Raw genomic sequence first — 18,645 nt, 5'->3', positions numbered from 1 at the left:
CATTCTTGCATCTGTCCCCGCCATCTGGCTGTGAGGCCCTGGGGAGCGGGAGTGTCTTGCTGACCACTGAACCCTGCTTAGCATCCCTGGGGGGGATGTGTCTTCACATCCTATGGCATCGGTGGTCGGCAGTGTGAGTTTCATGCAATTTGGGACTTCTGAGATACTGTCCTGTATCGCTCACTGTGGTGCGGGTTCTTCGCTTCAGAATTATGCATGGAGCGTGTACTGAGTGCTAAGGACTGGGGGGCAAAATAATGAATTTTGTCACACCAGAAGCTGATGGTCAGCTGGCGGGGGAGGGGAGCAGGAAAACAGCAACAACCACCACCACCACCATAATCCGTACAAAACCCCTGAAGGGTTTGGCCCCCAACAGCGAGAAAACGGGGCTGGGCCATAGGACACGCAGTGGTAATGTTCTTTGACGCCTCCAAGTTTGCCTCCTGGATTGCACGCTACGACACTGTTTAAACCATTGTATGGACGGCCATCTGCAGGCCTGCTGTTAGCTGAGCTCTCTTAAGCCCGACAGTTGGTTCGCGGTTTAGAAAGACCCAACTGTACGCCCATAGCATTCAATCCCTCACCATCTAATTCAACGGAGTATTTCTAAGGGGCTTACCATGGACTAAAAGGAGGTACATAACCGAAGGACGATAATATTGTTTATCTGGCATAATGAAGGAAGAAAGTATTCTGGTTTTTTACCATCGCCCCTTTAAGAAAGCCAGTGTGTATAATTTGTGCTGGCAACCTCATATATGCTATGTTTCCTTGACTTCTTCACCAAAGCACATGGATCGTAAGTCTTTTCTTGGTGACTTGGAATTTTTATACCAGGCTCTAACGCTCAAGGCATAGTGCCATGTGAGGGCTGTTGGCCCCACTCACATCAAATGCTCCCTGAATGCTGCTTTAAAACAAATCCCAAAGACGGTCGGCTTTGGCTTCTTAATTTTTACAATCCCCTGTTGGCCTTGTAGTCCTTGCTTCCTCCTGCATTTAGCGTTAGCCTTGCAAGTTTACTGCTTCTCATGCGTTGTGGCTGTAATGGGAGAAAAGTAAGCAAGCTAGGCCTTCCCTAAAACAAAAGCAGGCCTTGGCAGGACGGAGGGGCTCTTCCAAAAATCCGGCCAGCAGAAGACTTCCCAGACACTCAGTGCAGGGACAGGGACGGCAGGTATTGGCTCTTACTGCCCCGGCTTCCTAGAAGGACTAGTGCCCCCTACCTGCCTTGCCGGGAAAGGCAGGCACTAGGGAAGAGCTCCAAGTTTCTCAAAAGACAGAAAGAATGATTTTGAAAGACGTGTGTTACTTTTGAACACGAGCAAAAATCCCTTCAAGTAAAAGGTGATCATATTGACCCCGTCCCCAGCCAGCCGGCCAGCGGGATGTGTGAACTGTCACCGGGCTGCAGCTGCATGGGAGGAAACGAGATGAACCAGTGGGGGTCTCTCGCCCCCAACCCCGACCCGGCTCACACAGACAGGGCTGCACAGATACAGGCCCCCCCCGCCCCCCCCCCCCCCCCCCCCCCGCCGCAGAAGTGAGAATGCCAGGTCAGCTGCTTGTGTAGCTGCAGAGGGTGGCGGGCCTGAAATATGTCACCTTCTGCCCAAGGCTTTTCATACACGACTCTTGGTCACTCAATTTTTGCAAAGCACTTCTCCTTTTTTTCTCTTACAGAGTATAACTGGTTTCTCATACAGTCTTTTCCTGAAACTCTGAAGCTCCCACGTACAGAAATTTGATGTCAATTAATTATATCTCGGTAGGCTACACTTTCAGAATGTATAAAGTTTAGAATTAACAAAAGGGATCTTTCCGGCCATAAAAGCAAAAAAAAAAAAAGGGGGGGGATTACTTAAAATCCTCCACTTTTTCTCTGTAAAGGAAATCGAACAGTTAATGAATGTCTCCTCCCATTCCCACCCCACCCCCTTCCTCTGTCAAACCCTGGGTGAATTTCCCTTCCTTGGCTGGCTGGATGGTTGCAGAAGGCCGGAACTGGATCGCTGTGATGGCAAGATTTAATTTCGAGGGCATGGGTTCAGACTCAAAGGCTCAAGTACAAAGTGCAATTCTGACTCATCGGAGAGTATTTGTGGTCTTGGCAAAACGTCTTAGCAGTCATTCAAGAGAAAACAATGAAAATTTTCTCTATGTTCATCTGGCCTCAACCTCAGTGATCATCAGAGGGAGACATAACCTTCTGCTAACAGATAAATCCTCGTAACAGGTCTGACACACAACAGCACTGGCTCCTTGCTCTCCACAGTCTGGGGTCCAGGCAGCTTCTCAGAAGCTGTTGGAATATAGTTAGCAGTTTGAGCTTATGGAAAATATCTGCTGGCAAAAAAAAAAAAAAAAAAAAAGGCACATAATGCAAAAGATGAAAAATTTCATTAAATGGTTGAGATTCTTTTATCTCAAGATTAATCAAGATTTTTTTTTATCACTTTTCAAAAATATATTTTAGAGAGTGACCAGGGGATGGGGTGGAGGGGGGGAGAGAGGGAGGGAATCTTAAACAGGCCCCACACTCAGCACGCAGCCTGACGAGGGCCTTGATCCCATGACCCTGGGATCATGATCTGAGATGAAATCATGGGTTGGACGCTCAACGGAGCCACCCAAGTGCCCCTGTTTTATCACTTTTAATCTCGTCTTAACACGGTTCCTGATTACTTCTTTTTCTTTAATGTTTATTTTGAGAGAGAGCGAGAGCACAGGGGAGGGGCAGGGAGAGGGAATCCCAAGCAGGCTCCACGCTATCGGCATGGGGCTCGAGCCCACAAACCATGAGATCATGACCTGAGCCAAAATCAAGTCAGATGCTTAACTGACTGAGCCACCCAGGTGCCCCATCACTTTATTCTTACTATTACCTTATAGGAGGTTATGATTTGGGTTCTTTGCCTCTGAATAAAATGAGGTTCTCAACAAAGTCCAGCATATGTGTCCCTTTTTTTTTTTTTTTAAATATGTGTCATTTTAAAGGGCTACTCCCAAGTTCGGTCCTCACTGCGTAACAGCAGCATGAGGACAAAGGAGCACAGCGCTTCTGAACTGAACAGCCACGTTGATATTTTCTTTCATTGGATTTTTGGAGTGAAACTGTTGCCATTTTAGTTTCAGGGCGTCTAAAAAATCACATCTGTATCCAATATATACACATGCAGCAAAGATAATTCAGGAATATTTGATTTTCTGCGGGACTTGCTTGTGAGGCTATGATTCAGCAGTAAAATAAAAAAAAAAAAGTGCTTTCAAGGCAACAAGCACATAGAGGAACCCAAAGTGCTGGAGTCTGCCAAAAAGATGTGATCAACAAATACTGGAGAACGTAATTTGGGGACCGCAACGTCCCAGCACCATTATCCTAGGGATAACGAACAGATCAAATGAGTTCACGTACACAGAAAGAACAAAACGGTACACGACACATGCAAGACGATATTATTTGGGGGCAGGGGGTGGGGGCGGCGAATGTTCTGAAGCACAGGAACAGAGTACAGATCGAGGCCTTAAAACTCTGCAGCCGTCATACAGAGACATCTTGAAATCAGCGTAAACCTTCACAGACACCGCAAACGTAATTTTCACAAACCCGGGAAGGGGAAGGTGGGAAGGGGTGGAAAGTGCCGAGAAGGAACCCGTCTCGGTGACGTCACACCTCTACATTCCAAATCCCAGGAGGGAAGCAGGTTCTGCTGTGGCATCCAAGCTTTCCACGCATGCTTCTTCAGGGAAGGCGTCTCCCCGTCCGTTCCGGACTAAACTTAACCCAATTTACAGCGCACCGTTTCTCTTCATTTCACCCAGAGGAGAGCAGGACCAGTAGAGGTGGGTCCTAATGAGGCCTTCCTCCCTGACTCGAGGCTGAGCCCACGAGATGTGGGAAACAGAGATTAGAAAAACTGAGGCCACTCCCATGGCCAGAGAAGTATTTATAAAACCAGCTGTCTTGTCAAATAGAGGTTAGGAATCCCCAAAGGCGTTTCTGTCTGGCATTAGGGATTAGCAAAAATTCTCTCAGAGGGCTGGGCATTGTCTTGGTTTCTCGTACTTTCCATTATTTTTAGGGCGGCTGGGGAAACCACTTAATTCCATGGTCACACTGATGCTCTAAACTTACTGGATACTCGTTCCGTGCCCCACAGCGAAAGGGTTCAGGTTCCAGCTCATGACTGTGGAACTCGGGGTCTCAGATGCTATTTTACTTTAGCTGAGGCATGTCTGGTGGCTCAAACAGCCACTTTTCTCTTAAAATGACACTTACAGAATGTTCTGGCCGGCTTAGACCAACATGTCTGTATCACCTGTCCTATGCATAGAAACACACCTTCTTTGCAAGAATAAAGCAGGGACCTTAAGACCTGAAGTTGGAAACGCTGATCTGCTGAGCGTTCAGAAAACGTATTGTCTTAGGTTCAACAATCTGGACTCTTCATTTAGGGCTGATATATGGGAAGAAACTAGCTCAACTTTGTTAAGGTTTGTAACCATAGGTTCAATGTTGAATTTGCTTTTGGAGGGCTGGGTAGAAAGCAGAGATTGTGCGAAACACAGTAAAACTTTATCTATAAATAAGCACAGAGAGAAAAACGTTTTTAGGATGCCTGAGCCAGCATGTTTATACATGGCACGATTATTTAGTTTGTGGTCTAATTACATTTTGTGACCAAAATCCCAGGATTTAAATAACTTTCTGTGTACTTCCCACCTCCACCTTCTACTAATGTTCACATGGGAGACATCACGAACTGATAAAGATAATTGACTTACGTGCTCAAAACGCCCAAAATACATTGGAGCATAAAAGCAGATTTCTGACAACGGTTTTTGTCATGTTTTCATTATAGAAAATAGTTTTGCTTTTAATTCCAGTATAGTCAATGTATAGTTTTAAATCAGGTTCAGGTGTACAATATAGTGATTCAGGCATTAATAGAACAGATTTCTAAAGAAACACCTCAAAAATAAAATGCCAAATCATACATGAGAGTTTGATGCTTTGGAAGAAATATCTCACATACCACCTTCTTCGTTTCTTTAAATCACAATGTTTGGAGGCAATACTCCAAGAGTGGTTTCATTTTTTATTTTTTTAAGTGTTTATTTATTTAGAAGGAGAGATAGAGCGTGAGCAGGGGAGGGGCAGAGAGAGACGCAGACAGAAAATCCAAAGCAGGTTCCGTGCTGCCAGCGCAGAGCCCAACGTGGCGCTCGAACCCACGGACCGAGAGATCGTGACAGGAGCTGAAATCAAGTCAGACGCTCAACTGACTGAGCCACCCAAGCGCCCTCAATGGTGGTTTTAGAAGGCGAAAGATTTATTCGATCTGAAGAGAAACCAGAGTATAAGGGTGGCTTTAAATCAAAGACAGAAAGGAGTATGTTCAACATCCATAAAATTTTGTATTTTGGGCTGCTTTATTAAAAACTTCAAATTGTTTTAATTTCTTTGGTTGCGATGCCTAACCCAAAAGTTTAGATTTATCTTGCCCTTGACCGTGCTATCAAAGCCACCCCACCGAGTGTTCTGAATGAACACAGACATGCTCTCTCATATCCTTAGGTTTCACCTGTGTTCTTATGCTCTACTGCCCACAGCAACTCGACTTACTGTAAGTTCCCAGAACGCAGGCCAGGTATTCTTCCTGCTCAGGGTTTACTTGTAATCTTATGATGACAGCTGTGTTCTCAATAAAACGTCTGACAGTAAGAAAGACATCTAAGCTTCCAAGCCAATGCTACATACTAGGTAAGAGATGTGCCACCTCGCATTATTGTTCTACGTCCCTAGATCCTCAGAAGAGAAGTCTGCGAATTTTTCTCCCTATTCCAGTCAACACAGAAACAGGTCAGTTTCGTGGAGGCAGTGAACAGTTTTAGCTTTGCAGGAACAAATTACATATATATATATATATATATATATACACACACACACACATACACACACATACATATATATACCAATATATATACCAATACAATACCAATATATAAAAATATATATGTTTATATATATATAAATATATATTTATATTTTTATATTTTTAATCTATTTATTTATTTAAAAAACCCAACTTACTGTAAGCATGAGGAAAAATTAGGTGATTTGGGAAATAATACATTCCCAACTGGTAAGCGCACCAGGTCCTGGACTTCTGCAACATCGCTTAGGCTTCAGCACCACCGCATTTCCTGTACATACTTCTGTTCATGATGCTTGCTCCTCCGATTTACCTGGAATCCATGAAGCTGGGGTGGGGGGGGAAAGGATTCTGTAAGAAGCAGATCAATGTCAGAAAACTATCACATATCCATACCGTCAATAAGGATGAAATAAATATGTCAGGGACAAGCACTTCTGAGGAATATCTTGAGTTTATTCTCAATTCACTAGGGTCCCAGTTTCAGGCAGAATGGTTGCAAGATTACTTGTTACCAGCATGTCCTCGTTTTCTGATTTTAAAGTTGAGAACCTCCAAGACAGGTCACCTCTCGAAACCATTTTTAAAATACGTAAGGTTAAAAAAAAATGTAGCAGTACTCAGTGTCCAACAGAAACCACTCTGTCTGTTAAACAATATCTCGACTGCAAGGCTTCTCTTGCTGTCGGTCGATAGATAATGACACGGCGCGGTCATTATCACCGTGGCAACAGCACCCAGGAACTATCAGAGGAAAATTGCACATAGAACGGCTGGCACTTGAGCAGTCATGCCTCAGCTTCCTCTGGAGTATGCTTTTTCTGCAAGTCTGGTGTGCTCTAGGGTACCACCAACCCAGGGCGGCTCCAAGACTACAGATCACGTCTCGATTTCACGTGAGTCCCGATCTCCCCGAATCGCTCATTCCACCAACAGGAGCACCTGCCACGTCTCAAGCTCCGTTCTAGGAACTGAGGCTACAGTAGTGAATAAAGTCCAGTGCCGGGAAGGGGAGGGGGGAGTCACTAGACGAGCTAGCGAATATATATTTCAAGGTGCACTAAGTACAATGGAAAACTGAGAAAGCAACGAGCCCGGGAGGCCTTCTGCCCTCCTCTCTGTACCCGCACCCTGCTTTGTACCTGCTTCTCACTTCTCCCGCTGACGATCTCTGGGCACCAAGTCCGGGCATCCCGCGCAGGCACCGTGCCTAGCACGCAGCACCCGCTCAGAAAACGTTTGTCCAGGGAACCAATTCCCTCGTGGCTCCCTAGGCAACAAAGGACTGAGGCGGGCTGCAAAGTCCACGAAGCCCCAAACCCGTAAGGGATATGCACACGAGAGCACGTTACACAATTTTAAAAGTTATTTTCGAGATATAATTGAACGCCGGAGACGGGCGCCGCCGGGCCGGGTCCGGGCCTCGGCTCCCACGCGGGCAGCGCGGCCAAGGCACAGCCGGGACACGTGGCCGCCCGCTTCGACGCGGGCGCCCCGGCCCCCAGCGCCCGGCCCCGGCCCCGCTCCCACCACGAACGGCGGCTTTCAGCCGCGGCCGCACGGAGGTACCGGCGTCGCTCACCCAGGCTGGGAAAGGCGGGCACAGGCCGGATCCAGCCCCGCCGCCGCCCCTAACGCGGAAACCCGGAGCCGGGTTACCGCGTTGCCACGGCAACTCAACCACCGCCTACGCCGGAACCGGAACCTTCCCTAGGAAGTGACCTCTTCCCGGCGTGCCGCGGAACGGCGGAGCCCGCCCACTGCCTTTCGCAGTCATCCGGGAGTATCCCAGCAGGCCCGTCTACCCTCCGGAGGGAAGTCGTCTTCCCTCTGGTTTCGCCTCTCCTCGCCTTGGAGCGTGACCCTGATGGACATTCACTCTCTCCAATCAACTGACAAAGCGATTGCCAGCGGCCAATAGTAAGGGCTGTAGGATGCGGGCTTAAGGACCACCTCCATCCTGTCGGGGACCGGGCGAGTCATACGATTGGTAGAATCGAGTAAGTGCGGGCTAGCGTTGCCCAATCACGGGGAGGAGCTCGGAGCCGGCCCAATGAGAGCCTCCGGGGGGCGGGCCGGGCTGCCGCGGGCCCGGGGAAGGCTCCCGGGGGTGAGCCGAGGTCCCGGGCCGTCGAGGGCTCCGGCCAGCGTGCGGGAATGAGCGGGTCCCTGGGCCGGGTGGCGGTGGCTCTGCTCCGCTGGGGGCGCGGCTCCGGCGGCGGCGGCGGCCTTTGGGGCCCAGGCGTGCGGGCGGCGGGTTCGGGCGGCGGCGGGGGCGGCTCAGCCGAGCAACTGGACGCGCTGGTGAAGAAGGACAAGGTGGTGGTCTTCCTCAAGGGGACTCCGGAGCAGCCCCAGTGCGGCTTCAGCAACGCAGTGGTGCAGATCCTGCGGCTGCACGGTGTCCGCGACTACGCGGCCTACAATGTGCTGGACGACCCCCAGCTCCGGCAAGGTCAGGCGGGCCCGCCGGGTGAGGGGCGAAGGGCCGGGGCCGCCCCGCGGGGCTTGGGTGTGTCGCGCAAGAGGTCGGGGAGGGGGGGGGGGGTTCGAGCGCGGCTAAGGGCGCGGGTTCCTGCACTGTATTCGGGGTCGAGTGGGGGGCATGGTTGGCTTGAAGTGGATCTTGAGGATCTGGGCATCCGGTTCTCTGGCCAACTTGGGCGTTGGGTAAGTCCCAGCTGTTCACTGGTCCCCACGCTGAGCCCAGGGAGGCGTTTCGGAGCCAAATCTCTCAGGCTCAGTCGGGGGGAGAGTGATGGGGAAGGGAGGCAAGAAGGAATACAGTAAGAACCACTAGGAGGTAGGCACTTTGGGGGACACGTTGAGAAGGTCGGCCTGCCTCACGAATAAGGAGCCGGTGCTGTTGATGGTGGAGGAAGGGCCGGGGTTGTCTTTGTCTGAGGCTGGCTGGTGCTTCAAGGCTCGGGCTGTCCGGAACCATCCTTTGTTGTTGCCACAAGGAGGGGGTTGACACTGCTTTTAGACTAGTCTTACTTGGGATCACTTGGTGTGGGAGAAAAAGTCATGAAATTTGTTTTTAGCTACTCAAGGACAGGTTGGGATTGGGGGGCGTGCTGGGGCATGGAGAGGCCTGTGGACAGAGAGATAAGGAATGAACCCCGTGCCCTAGGTAACTGAAGCTTGGAGCTGAAGGACCCAGGGACCAGTTAGGGTCTGGGGCCAGATGCAGCAGGTAGGTAGAGGCGGGAGGGCCCGGACAGCTAATTGGTACTTCTTTTTTTTTTTTTTAATTTTTTTTTCAACGTTTATTTATTTTTGGGACAGAGAGAGACAGAGCATGAACGGGGGAGGGGCAGAGAGAGAGGGAGACACAGAATCAGAAGGAGGCTCCAGGCTCTGAGCCATCAGCCCAGAGCCCGTCGCGGGGCTCGAACTCACGGACCGCGAGATCGCGAGATCGCGACCTGAGCTGAAGTCGGACGCTTAACGGACTGAGCCACCCAGGCGCCCCAATTGGTACTTCTTCTAATAAGCCCCGTGCCAGGAACCTTATTGACATGCTTTCTCCTATTTTGTGGGGGAGGAGGAAGAGGACAGAGGAGTGTGTTGACCTGCCCCTTGGCTAAGGTCCTGGGTCAGAGTTGATGGAGCAGTGGGGAGGCTGTATGTACCTCCTAGAGGGTGGCTTGGTGTCCTGCCTTCCCGTTAGAGACTCCCAGTGACTGAATCCTGGCACCTCCCTGAGCCTAGTGCTGTTCTTTAGTGACAGTGTTCCAGAAACAGTTTTACGGGGCCAGCTTCTCTGTTATGCCAAGCCTAGAATTCTCCCATTTTGTTATTACATATTTACGACTGTTATTCTCCAGTTGAAATGATCAGTCGTAGTCCTTTCTGCTTGATGAGACTGGCACTTGTGGTGGAAAGGTTTTGGGTTGTAATCCCTCTGCAGCCAGTCGGCTGTGCAGCCTTAAATCCCATCCCTGCATTTTCCTTTTCAGCCGTATGAAGATACGAGGAAAGCAGACTTGACAAAGTTTTGATGAGGAAGAAAGAGAAAGTAAAACTTTTTAGAAAAGTGCCCCTCATTTTATCCGGCACACAGAAGGCACCCACTAAGTGGTAGCTATTTTATTATTGGGATATTTGGTTTTCAAAGTATTTGTCCCCCCCAGATTAATCCCTGGGACACTGTTGGTTTCTGTGGGTGGAAACTAGGAGGAGTGAAGGCAGGTTAACATTACCAGCCTTATGTGATCTTACCGTGTATTATGCTTGTGATCCTTGTTTGTTTTCCTGCTAGGATGCCACCGGTCACTAGGCCTTGGGGTGTTTTTGGTTTTTGTTTTTCTGTGTACGGGGAGTATCTGCGGTCTTCACCCAGCAGTGACTGCTCTACTTAAAAGATAAGATAGGAGAAACTACTCTGTAATCTTTCCGTGGGGACCTCAGCACAGGTCCCCTGCAAATTGCTAGTATGGCCGTTCGTAAAAATTGCGTTGTTAACAGCTTGTTTAGTGCGAAGTTTTGAAGCTCTTTGGTTTGTGGTTTCTGTTCTCCTGTGGAATACAACTGGAGATAGGCTATGCTGGAATGTAAGAACAAAGTAGGAGCAGAAATAAGAAGGCTGACTCATAGCACTTGGATTCCTGGCTTCCGTTTCACCTGTCTGGCTTCCAGTCTCTCACGTTCATATTCTCTCTCTCTCTCTCTCTCTCTCTTTATTTATTTTTATTTTTTGAGAGAGAGAGTGTATGTACATGAGCAGGATAGAGGCGCAGAGAGAGAGAGAGAGAGAGAGAGAGAGAGAATTCCAAGCAGGCTCCGTGGTGTCTGTGCAGAGCCCAACACGGAGCTTGATCCCATGACCCAGGGATCATGACCTGAACTGAAATCAAGAGTTGGTCACTTAACTGACTGAGCCACGCAGGTGTCCTAAGTCTCACTTTGTTAAGTGTTCAGACAACAGCTACAGGAATTTAGCCCTTAAATTTATTTATTTTTTAAGCTTTATTTGTTTATTTTGTGTGTGTGTATATGAGAGAGAGAGCATGAGCCTGGGAGGGGCAGGGAGAGGGAGAGAGAGAATCCCAAGCAGATTCCGCGCAATCAGTGTGGAGCCCTGCAGAGCCCTGCGGAGCCCGACGTGGGGCTTGAACTCACAAACCGTGAGATCATGACCTGAGCCGAAACCAAGAGCCAGAGGCTTAACCAACTGAGCCACCCAGGCGCCCCAGCCTTTAAATTTCTTGACCGTAGAGTTTCAACATTTCCATTCCTATTTTGTTTCATACCAGATTGTCATCTTGGTCGATAAATGTGTTGCATATATGGTGAACATAACATCTACCTTTTGTGTTGCTTAGAAAAATAAACTTGCATGCAAGTATTAACCTGCAGATTGGAGCAGGGTAGTGTGTGCGTGTTCCCGCAGTGGGGACTCATTTAGCCAGGGTAAGACTTTATAAAACATTCAGACTCTTCATCTCTTTATTCTCTACACTTTTGATTTTACCAAGAGAAGCTGCCAGGCTGTCTGATGGTTGCTTTTGCTAGTCAGAGCTACCTCTGTGCACCTTTCCTAGACCCAAGGTCACCGCTAGTAACTGGAGAGGGGCAGCTGCCAAACTGCCTTTCCTTTCTCCCTGTGCCACAGCTTTGCGAAGGGCTCAGAGCCTGAAGAACACCCACAGACTCTGTCTTGTTCCTGCTGCCCGGTTCCCAAGGTGTGATGCAGAGAGGTCTCAACCTGTGACCCAGGGAACAAAGACGACTGTGAGGTCCTCCTCCGGTCTTTTCTTTCTCCTGTTTATCTGGAATACACACAGAAGGGAGCCACAAAGGGATCAGGTGGGTCCCGGCAGACAGATGTCAGCATATCCAAATCCTCCTTTTAACAAAGCCTGTCTTTTATTTTCCTTTGTAAAAGTAACATGCTCACCGAGGAAACTTGGAAATGCCGAAAGTAATAAACGAAAACTACCTGTAATTCTGCATACACTGTTAACATTTGTATCTAGTTTCTAGTTGGGTTTTTGTTTCTTTGTTTTGTTTTGTTTTTAAATGCATTTGAGATCACACGTGTCCATGCTTAGCATTTTGCCCTCTGGAGAGCAGGGACCATGTCTGACCGCGTTACCTGAGTACCCTGTATATTGCTTATGCAGCGCGAGCTTTCGTTGATGATTTTAATGAATAAGTAAATACTTCTCTTATTTATCATATCGGAAACCATCTTCCATGCTCTTTAAAAACAAACCCTCTTAAATTTCTGCCTGTTCAGATCCCCATTGTTTTTTGCTTTCACGAGGAGCAGTGTCTGTTGAATGAATAGCCATTATCTTATTGTTGAATGTTTATTAAGCTTTTGAAAATATGCACGGCCTTTTCACTATCAGGGAATTTGGGCAACAGTAACAAATCTGGGACCTTGGCAAATGTTAAAAGATTAGGGGGTGGTGTTTCTGGGTCTTTGTTGTGATGGATGTGATACATGCAGTGGATGAGAGAATCCAGTCGCACCAACACCTTGGAGGAGTAACTGTCCGGTGCCGGGTCAAGTTGAAGGTGACCAGCTGCTTCCCTCCTGGGTATACAGTCTACAGTGAGGGTTGCCAGGGGTTCCTGCGTGGCTCCGTCGGTCAAGAGTCCGACTTCGGCTCAGGTCATGATCTCGTGGTCTGTGAGTTTAAGCCCCGCATTGGTCTCTGTGCTGACAGCTCAGAGCCTGGAGCCCCTCCCCACTCACGCTCTTTCTCTCTTTGTCTCTCAAAAGATAAACAAACGTTAACAAACAAATAAAGTGGGGGTTGACAGACGACCTTTGTAAAGGGCCAGAGAGTAAGTACTTCAGTCTTTGTGGACCCTTCCGCTCTGCTATTGGGGGCCTGAAGGCAGTCGGGATGGTACCTAGACAGGTAGGTGTGGCCGAGTTCTAATAAAACTTGATTTGCAAAAAATAGGAAGTGGACCATATTTGGCCCAAAGGCTGTAGTTTGCCACCTCTTTCTCCAGCGAGGAAGACCCCTGTGTTTGAGTTAGAAGATGCATGTAATGATATTCCCTGAAGCGCTGCTTGTAATAATGAAAACTTGGCAAGAGAGGATCTTGGCCTATTAGCAGACTGGATAAACAGACTGTGGTTTAGTCAGGCGATAGAAAACTAAGTTGTGGTAGAGTGATCTAGTTCTAGATGTATCTCATGTAACTGAATCTCAAAAATTACAGGGTGCAGTCACGAAGTAAGTTGCAAAAAAGGTAGTCATAGCATAATGCCGTTCGTGTATACAGACGTTACCGGTGTGAAACGGCCCGACGTGTTGCGGACACATGCCAGTTGTAAGTATGGATCGTGGGCAGGGGTGGGACGTGCCAGCCAGAGGCCACCTGCGGAGGTCTAGAACCTGTCCTTTGGATTCCTAGAAACCCGGATGGAAATCCAGGCCCGGCCGTTTGCCAGCACTGTGACTTTGGTTAAAGAACTTCTCTGAGCCTCAGTTTCTTCCTCTGATAAATAGGGACTAATTATGCCTTCCCGGAAGGACTCTTACAAAGGTTAAGTGAGGGTATGTATTGAAAACACTTAAAAGAATGTGAAATTCAGTAACCCTATCAGCAAGTGCCTGGCACACCTGATTGGTATTTTTCCAGCATTCTTCCCTGGGCGTCCTCTGTTGCACGTATTTCTAGAGAGGCAGGACTTGAAGGGTGAGTAGGGGGCATTGGTGGAGAGGAGAGCGTATCCGCCTTGCACCTGGAATGTGCAAGCTCCATCCTTTCACCAGTTAGGTCTCATTTCATCTTTGTAATAAATCCGTGAGGCATGGATTTCTTCCCACTTCCCAGGTAGGGAGACTGAGGCTAAGACATGAGCAAATTTATCTGAAGCTACATCTGCAAGCTAGCAAGCCACAGTCGGCTGCCCTTAAAGCCATTGCTTTGTTCACTCTGTCCCCAGCCTTTGCTTTTCCCCTGTTGAGGGTCTCTCGTTTCCCTTGCTCTCTCTGCTCAGGTGATCTCATGGGGGTGCTGACATCATTGTTTCCTAGGAGGACTTCAGGAGGAGGTGATGTGACTTGCCCCAGGCAGAGTTAACCTGCATCAGACTCTGAAGCTCCTATGGTGAAAATCTACCAGGAAAAAAAAAAAGGAAACTCTTATCATTTGTTTGTTGTCCAAACCGGGAACGAAGTCTAATGTTCTGAAATGGGATGAATTTTGAAAAGTCCCTTTCGAAAGCTCTGGAAGTACTTTTTTTTCCACTCTGGTTTGATGCTTTGGAATATTAATTTTTTTGGTGGGGCAGTAGGTAGAGGTAGAACTGGTTTTGTAAGACCACCTCCTTTGTCACTCCAAATTCCTAGTGTCACCCTACTGTAGAACTTCGCGGTCAGTACTTTTTGTCCCAATACCATTATTATTAAAATCCACTCTTGGATACGATTTTCTCATTTTCATGAGTTTCTCCGATCCTGAGTTATTTGGAGTGAAAGTTAACTACCACTGTATATTGCAGGTTTTGAGAATTAAAAAGTGTGAGGAATTAGCCATGTTTAAACAATTAATGGTGGACCGATGGGATTCATTTTAATTTTCAACTTGTGAGCCGCGGTCTCTTATTCTCAGAAGTTACTCGCTTCGTGCTATAGGAATCCACTGGTTATCTCGTTAAATATTTAAACTTGTAATCAGACTTCTAAAAAAAGGGACATAGTATGTTTTTTAAGACGCTGACGCTTTGCCTTGCTATCAGCTGCCTGTAACCTCTGTTACTCTAAAAGCCAAAGAAGCAAGTAGGTTTCGTTTTGATCAACTGTCAGCTAGTAGGCCCGTTGGCCACTGTCACAATGCCATCATGGGCTCCGAGGCGCGGTGCTTCTGAGTTCCTGAAATGTAAGTTATTGGGCAAGATAGTGTGACTCTGGGGTTTGGAAGGAGTCCCAGCTCCCTCGCACGTGACTGGGGGGGGGGGGGATGTTCAGGAAGGTTGGAAAGCCCACTTGCTGGGTAGTTTTAATGGTGGCGTGTCTGCCTCGTCTGGACGTGTGATCTGCAGCAGCATGAAATTAATGAAGGAATCGGGCCTAAAGCTTTGATTGAGTGTGGTGCTATAAATACGATTGATGGAAGCAAATCATTCTTTTACTTAGCAAAGATCTTATGTAAAAAAACTACTCTTTAGGATCAGATGCGTGTGGTTTTCGGGCGACCTCAGATGGCAAATTTACTCTCATTTATGGTGCGTTTCAAAAATTGTAGGGACTCACCGAAAGAATCAGTACATATTCATTGTCTTGGAAAGCTTCACACAATGTATTACCAATTGAAAAAGACCCAGATGTAAAAGCACGTACATAAGTGGCACATGCACACAATACAGAAAGTTCTTAAGAAGCTTTCAAAGAATTACAAGAGATCCGTGTTGACTTTAAACATTTCTTAATTCCCACACCCACTCTCGGTCACATGAAAGTAAAAAAAGATGGATCACTGGCTTCTTCGTGAAATACGTTCTAATAGACTATTTAAGGACAGAGCTTTTTTTTTTTTTAAATACAACTCCTATGCTAAGTCGTCTCTGTGGCATCAAGTATCAGAATGATGAAAAACTTTAATTCATCAAGATACTCTAACATATCGGGGCGCCTGGGTGGCGCAGTCGGTTAAGCGTCCGACTTCAGCCAGGTCACAATCTCGCGGTCCGTGAGTTCGAGCCCCGCATCAGGCTCTGGGCTGATGGCTCGGAGCCTGGAGCCTGTTTCCGATTCTGTGTCTCCCTCTCTCTGCCCCTCCCCCGTTCATGCTCTGTCTCTCTCTGTCCCAAAAATAAATAAACGTTGAAAAAAAAAAAAAAAGAGATACTCTAACATATCTAGATATTTGGTATTCTGAAGACATTCTGAAGGCTAAATGAAATTTTCCTTTTATTAGTAACCCCCCTACCTCTAGCTGACTTTTTTTTTTTTTTTTAAGACACTCAAAGTGGCTTAGAACTGTGCTTTTCTGGGGATATAACGTACAGCATGGTGACTATAGCTGACAATCCTGTATTGCACATTTGTAAGCTTTTAAGGTAATCTTGAAAGTTCTCATCACAGGAAAAAACCTCTGTAACCTTATAGGGTGACAGCTGTTAACTAGACTTATTGTGGTGATCATTTTGTAATATATACACATATCAAATCATTATATTGTATGCCTGAAATAATATGTCATATGTCAATTATACCTCAAAAAAAAAACAAAAAAAAACCTAAGTGTGTTTTCTGGGGCCTGTAACGCTGGACCCATTATCTCCCTAGAAGTCTGGGGAAGAAAGATAAAGCTCTCAGCTAGGGGCTGTCTTTAGTGCTGTGGTTAGGAGCTAAGTTACCGTTTTTTAGAAGGCAGTGACTTATTTAAAAGAGAAAAAAACGCATTGCATCTTAGGATTTGGGCCATCACTCAAGTTGGTGTTTTTATTTGGAAAATAAATATTTTATATGAAAAATAAATAGGGTATCCAGGACCAGCTTTTTAGCACCAGTATTTTTCGTTGGTTTGCATGAAAACCCCCACGTGAACGACTTTTAATTTGCACGGTATTGTGTTTTGTTTGAACGGCCTGTTTACGTTGCTGTTTTGTTTGTTTGCTCGTTTTGGCCATTTGAAAATATCTATGGAAGTGTAAACATGGCAAGTATATAGTGATTGCTGGTCACGTGCCATGGTTTTGACCGTCGTCCGTTTTTCATAGAGCCAACACACATTTTGCTGGAAGGCCATGTTTTTGGAAGTGTTTTCTCATCTCAGCCCACAAGTAGGAAGGAAGTAGAATGGTTGGAAGAATGTGAGGAAAGAGCAGCCTTCTGTCTTGAGATCGAAACCATGCTTTTTCCCTACCTTGTTGTCAAGACCATCGTCCTCATGGCCCAGAGCTGAACAGAAGAACCACACGGCTTCACTGTCCTAGAATGTGCCTCATCTCTGTGTGTCCTCCACACCGCTCACACACGGGACTGATCCCGTGCATGCTGGTTGGTTTCTTGTCCTCCGTGAGCACTTGAGAACGAGGAGGGGGGGCCCCCTCACCCTCTGGCACCGCTCCTGGCCCAGGACATGGGCCTTCGGCGAGCTTCGGGCTTCTCCTTGCTTTGACTTGGTTGCTGCGAGTTCTGTGCTGAGCCGAATCCACCTGCCCTGTGGAGAGCCCATCTGAGGGGCTGAGTAGGGCGAGGGCTGCAGTCTGCCCTAGGAAAGAGATTTTTCTCTAGGTCAAAGAATTAAAGGCAAAAACCCATGACCAACCCAGATAGGCATAAAAACCGTGAGGCGGGGACTGCCTCATTTGGCAGAGTTGGACCCGTGGGTCCATGATAGACCCATATTAAGTAGTCCGCTTGGAAATGAAGTCCTGGCATTTCTTTAACGTTTGGTCTCACTGAAACCATGACTGGCAGATGAACAGAGAATGTGGCTCTGTATGTGTTGTGTGACTTACATGAACCGGCCGGTTCTCTGCCATCAATCCCTGCCGATTGTGTGTGTGTGTGTGTGTGTGTGTGTGTGTGTGTGTGTCAGACATTCTACGACAGCCTCGCCTACCTGATTGTCCTGTCGTGAAAGCCTTGCGAGATGGGGGTGGAAACAGGTGGGTGGTGGAAAGACTTGGCCGAGGCCTCACAGCTCGTAATTAGAGGAGGTGGGGTTTGAACCGTGACCCAGTTGACTCTGCAGCTCCGAGTCTGTGGCAAACACGTCCCCCAGGGATGGGGGAAGCAAGAAGGGAACAGCACCGGATGTCCTGCTGGGAGCGTGTGGAAAATAGATTTTGCCACGAGAAGTTCAGCTCTGACCATTTAAATGACACTGAAATGTTCTCTCCCCGTAGGCATTAAAGACTATTCCAACTGGCCCACCATCCCGCAAGTGTACCTCAACGGCGAGTTCGTGGGGGGCTGTGACATTCTGTTGCAGATGCACCAGAATGGGGACCTGGTGGAGGAACTGAAAAAGCTGGGGATCCGCTCTGCCCTTCTGGATGAAAAGAAAGACCAAGACTCCAAGTGAGGGCGGCCCGGGGCCTCCCTGAGCAGCAGGGGCTGTTGGTGCCCAGACTCCCCGCCGGCCAAGCCTTACCGATTCTGGTCTTGACTCTTCAGACGGCAGCTGCTTGCACGGATTTCTCCAGTCTGTGAGCAGTTGGGCGATTTTGGTGTGTCTGGTGTTGGGGCTGCGAATATTCTATTGTGAACTTCATTAGAACCACTGCACTGTAATGATTCAATGTTGTCTTACGATATTGCTGTCAACAAAATCTGTTCTTAGGTTGTCATTTGCTCTTTGCCTGATTCAGGAGTAAAACGAGCTTTTGAGTCATTCTTCATGAATCCTCTGCAAATGTGTCAGTCTGCAAAGATAATTATATCTCCCCAAATTTTTCGTAGCTGCTTCTGTTAAGAAAAATGATGGACAGGGAGGAAGATGTGATAACTGGGGTGTTGTTTTTTTTAAATAAACTGCCAACCCAGGGATCCTGTGTGTGAGTCGTTCATTCTGAATAGCAGGAACACTGCACCTTCCTCTGCTCGGGCCTGCTGTAACAAAATACCACAGTCTGGGCGGGCTTATGAACAACGGATGTTTATTTCTTTTGGTTCCGGAAGCTGCAAGTCCAGGATGAAGGCTCTAGCACACCAGCTGTCAGGTGAGGGCTGTGCCTGGTTCATTGACGGCATCTTCTCACCGTGTCCTCATGAGGAAG

The 18,645-nt window shown here is 47.7% G+C and overlaps 1 protein-coding gene, 1 long non-coding RNA gene and 1 other non-coding gene across 3 annotated transcripts; 1 reads left to right on the top strand and 2 right to left on the bottom strand.

The window, feature by feature from the left end:
• Positions 1-5,243: 5,243 nt before the first annotated feature.
• Positions 5,244-7,457, bottom strand: LOC124512542 (uncharacterized). Its single transcript, XR_006962143.1, has 3 exons — positions 7,085-7,457; positions 6,101-6,270; positions 5,244-5,348 (listed from the first exon to the last, which is right to left on the bottom strand). It is a non-coding gene; the product is annotated as an uncharacterized LOC124512542 (long non-coding RNA).
• LOC124512702 (small Cajal body-specific RNA 13) lies at positions 6,549-6,823 on the bottom strand. Its single transcript, XR_006962219.1, has one exon. It is a non-coding gene; the product is annotated as a small Cajal body-specific RNA 13 (non-coding RNA).
• A 558-nt stretch (positions 7,458-8,015) lies between the features above and the next one.
• Positions 8,016-18,415, top strand: GLRX5 (glutaredoxin 5). The gene is made up of 2 exons (XM_047080162.1): positions 8,016-8,397; positions 17,773-18,415. Exons 1-2 carry the CDS (start codon positions 8,100-8,102, stop codon positions 17,949-17,951), a joined length of 477 nt encoding a protein of 158 aa, XP_046936118.1. The 5' UTR covers positions 8,016-8,099; the 3' UTR covers positions 17,952-18,415.
• Positions 18,416-18,645: the final 230 nt, after the last annotated feature.

Source organism: Lynx rufus, unplaced genomic scaffold (genome assembly GCF_022079265.1).
Source record: "Lynx rufus isolate CCGP_SWC_20201006 ecotype Redwood Valley unplaced genomic scaffold, mLynRuf1.p SCAF_17, whole genome shotgun sequence".
Taxonomy (NCBI): domain Eukaryota; kingdom Metazoa; phylum Chordata; class Mammalia; order Carnivora; family Felidae; genus Lynx; species Lynx rufus.
This window is presented reverse-complemented; position numbering and strand designations above follow the sequence as displayed.

What these genes read in the sequence shown, in the direction of transcription:
- GLRX5 (XM_047080162.1), top strand. Translation starts at nt 8,100, where the DNA reads ATGAGCGGGTCCCTGGGCCGGGTGGCGGTGGCTCTGCTCCGCTGGGGG. An exon ending in CGACCCCCAGCTCCGGCAAG is followed by an intron (nt 8,398 to 17,772) that starts GTCAGGCGGGCC and finishes CTCTCCCCGTAG; the next exon opens with GCATTAAAGACTATTCCAAC.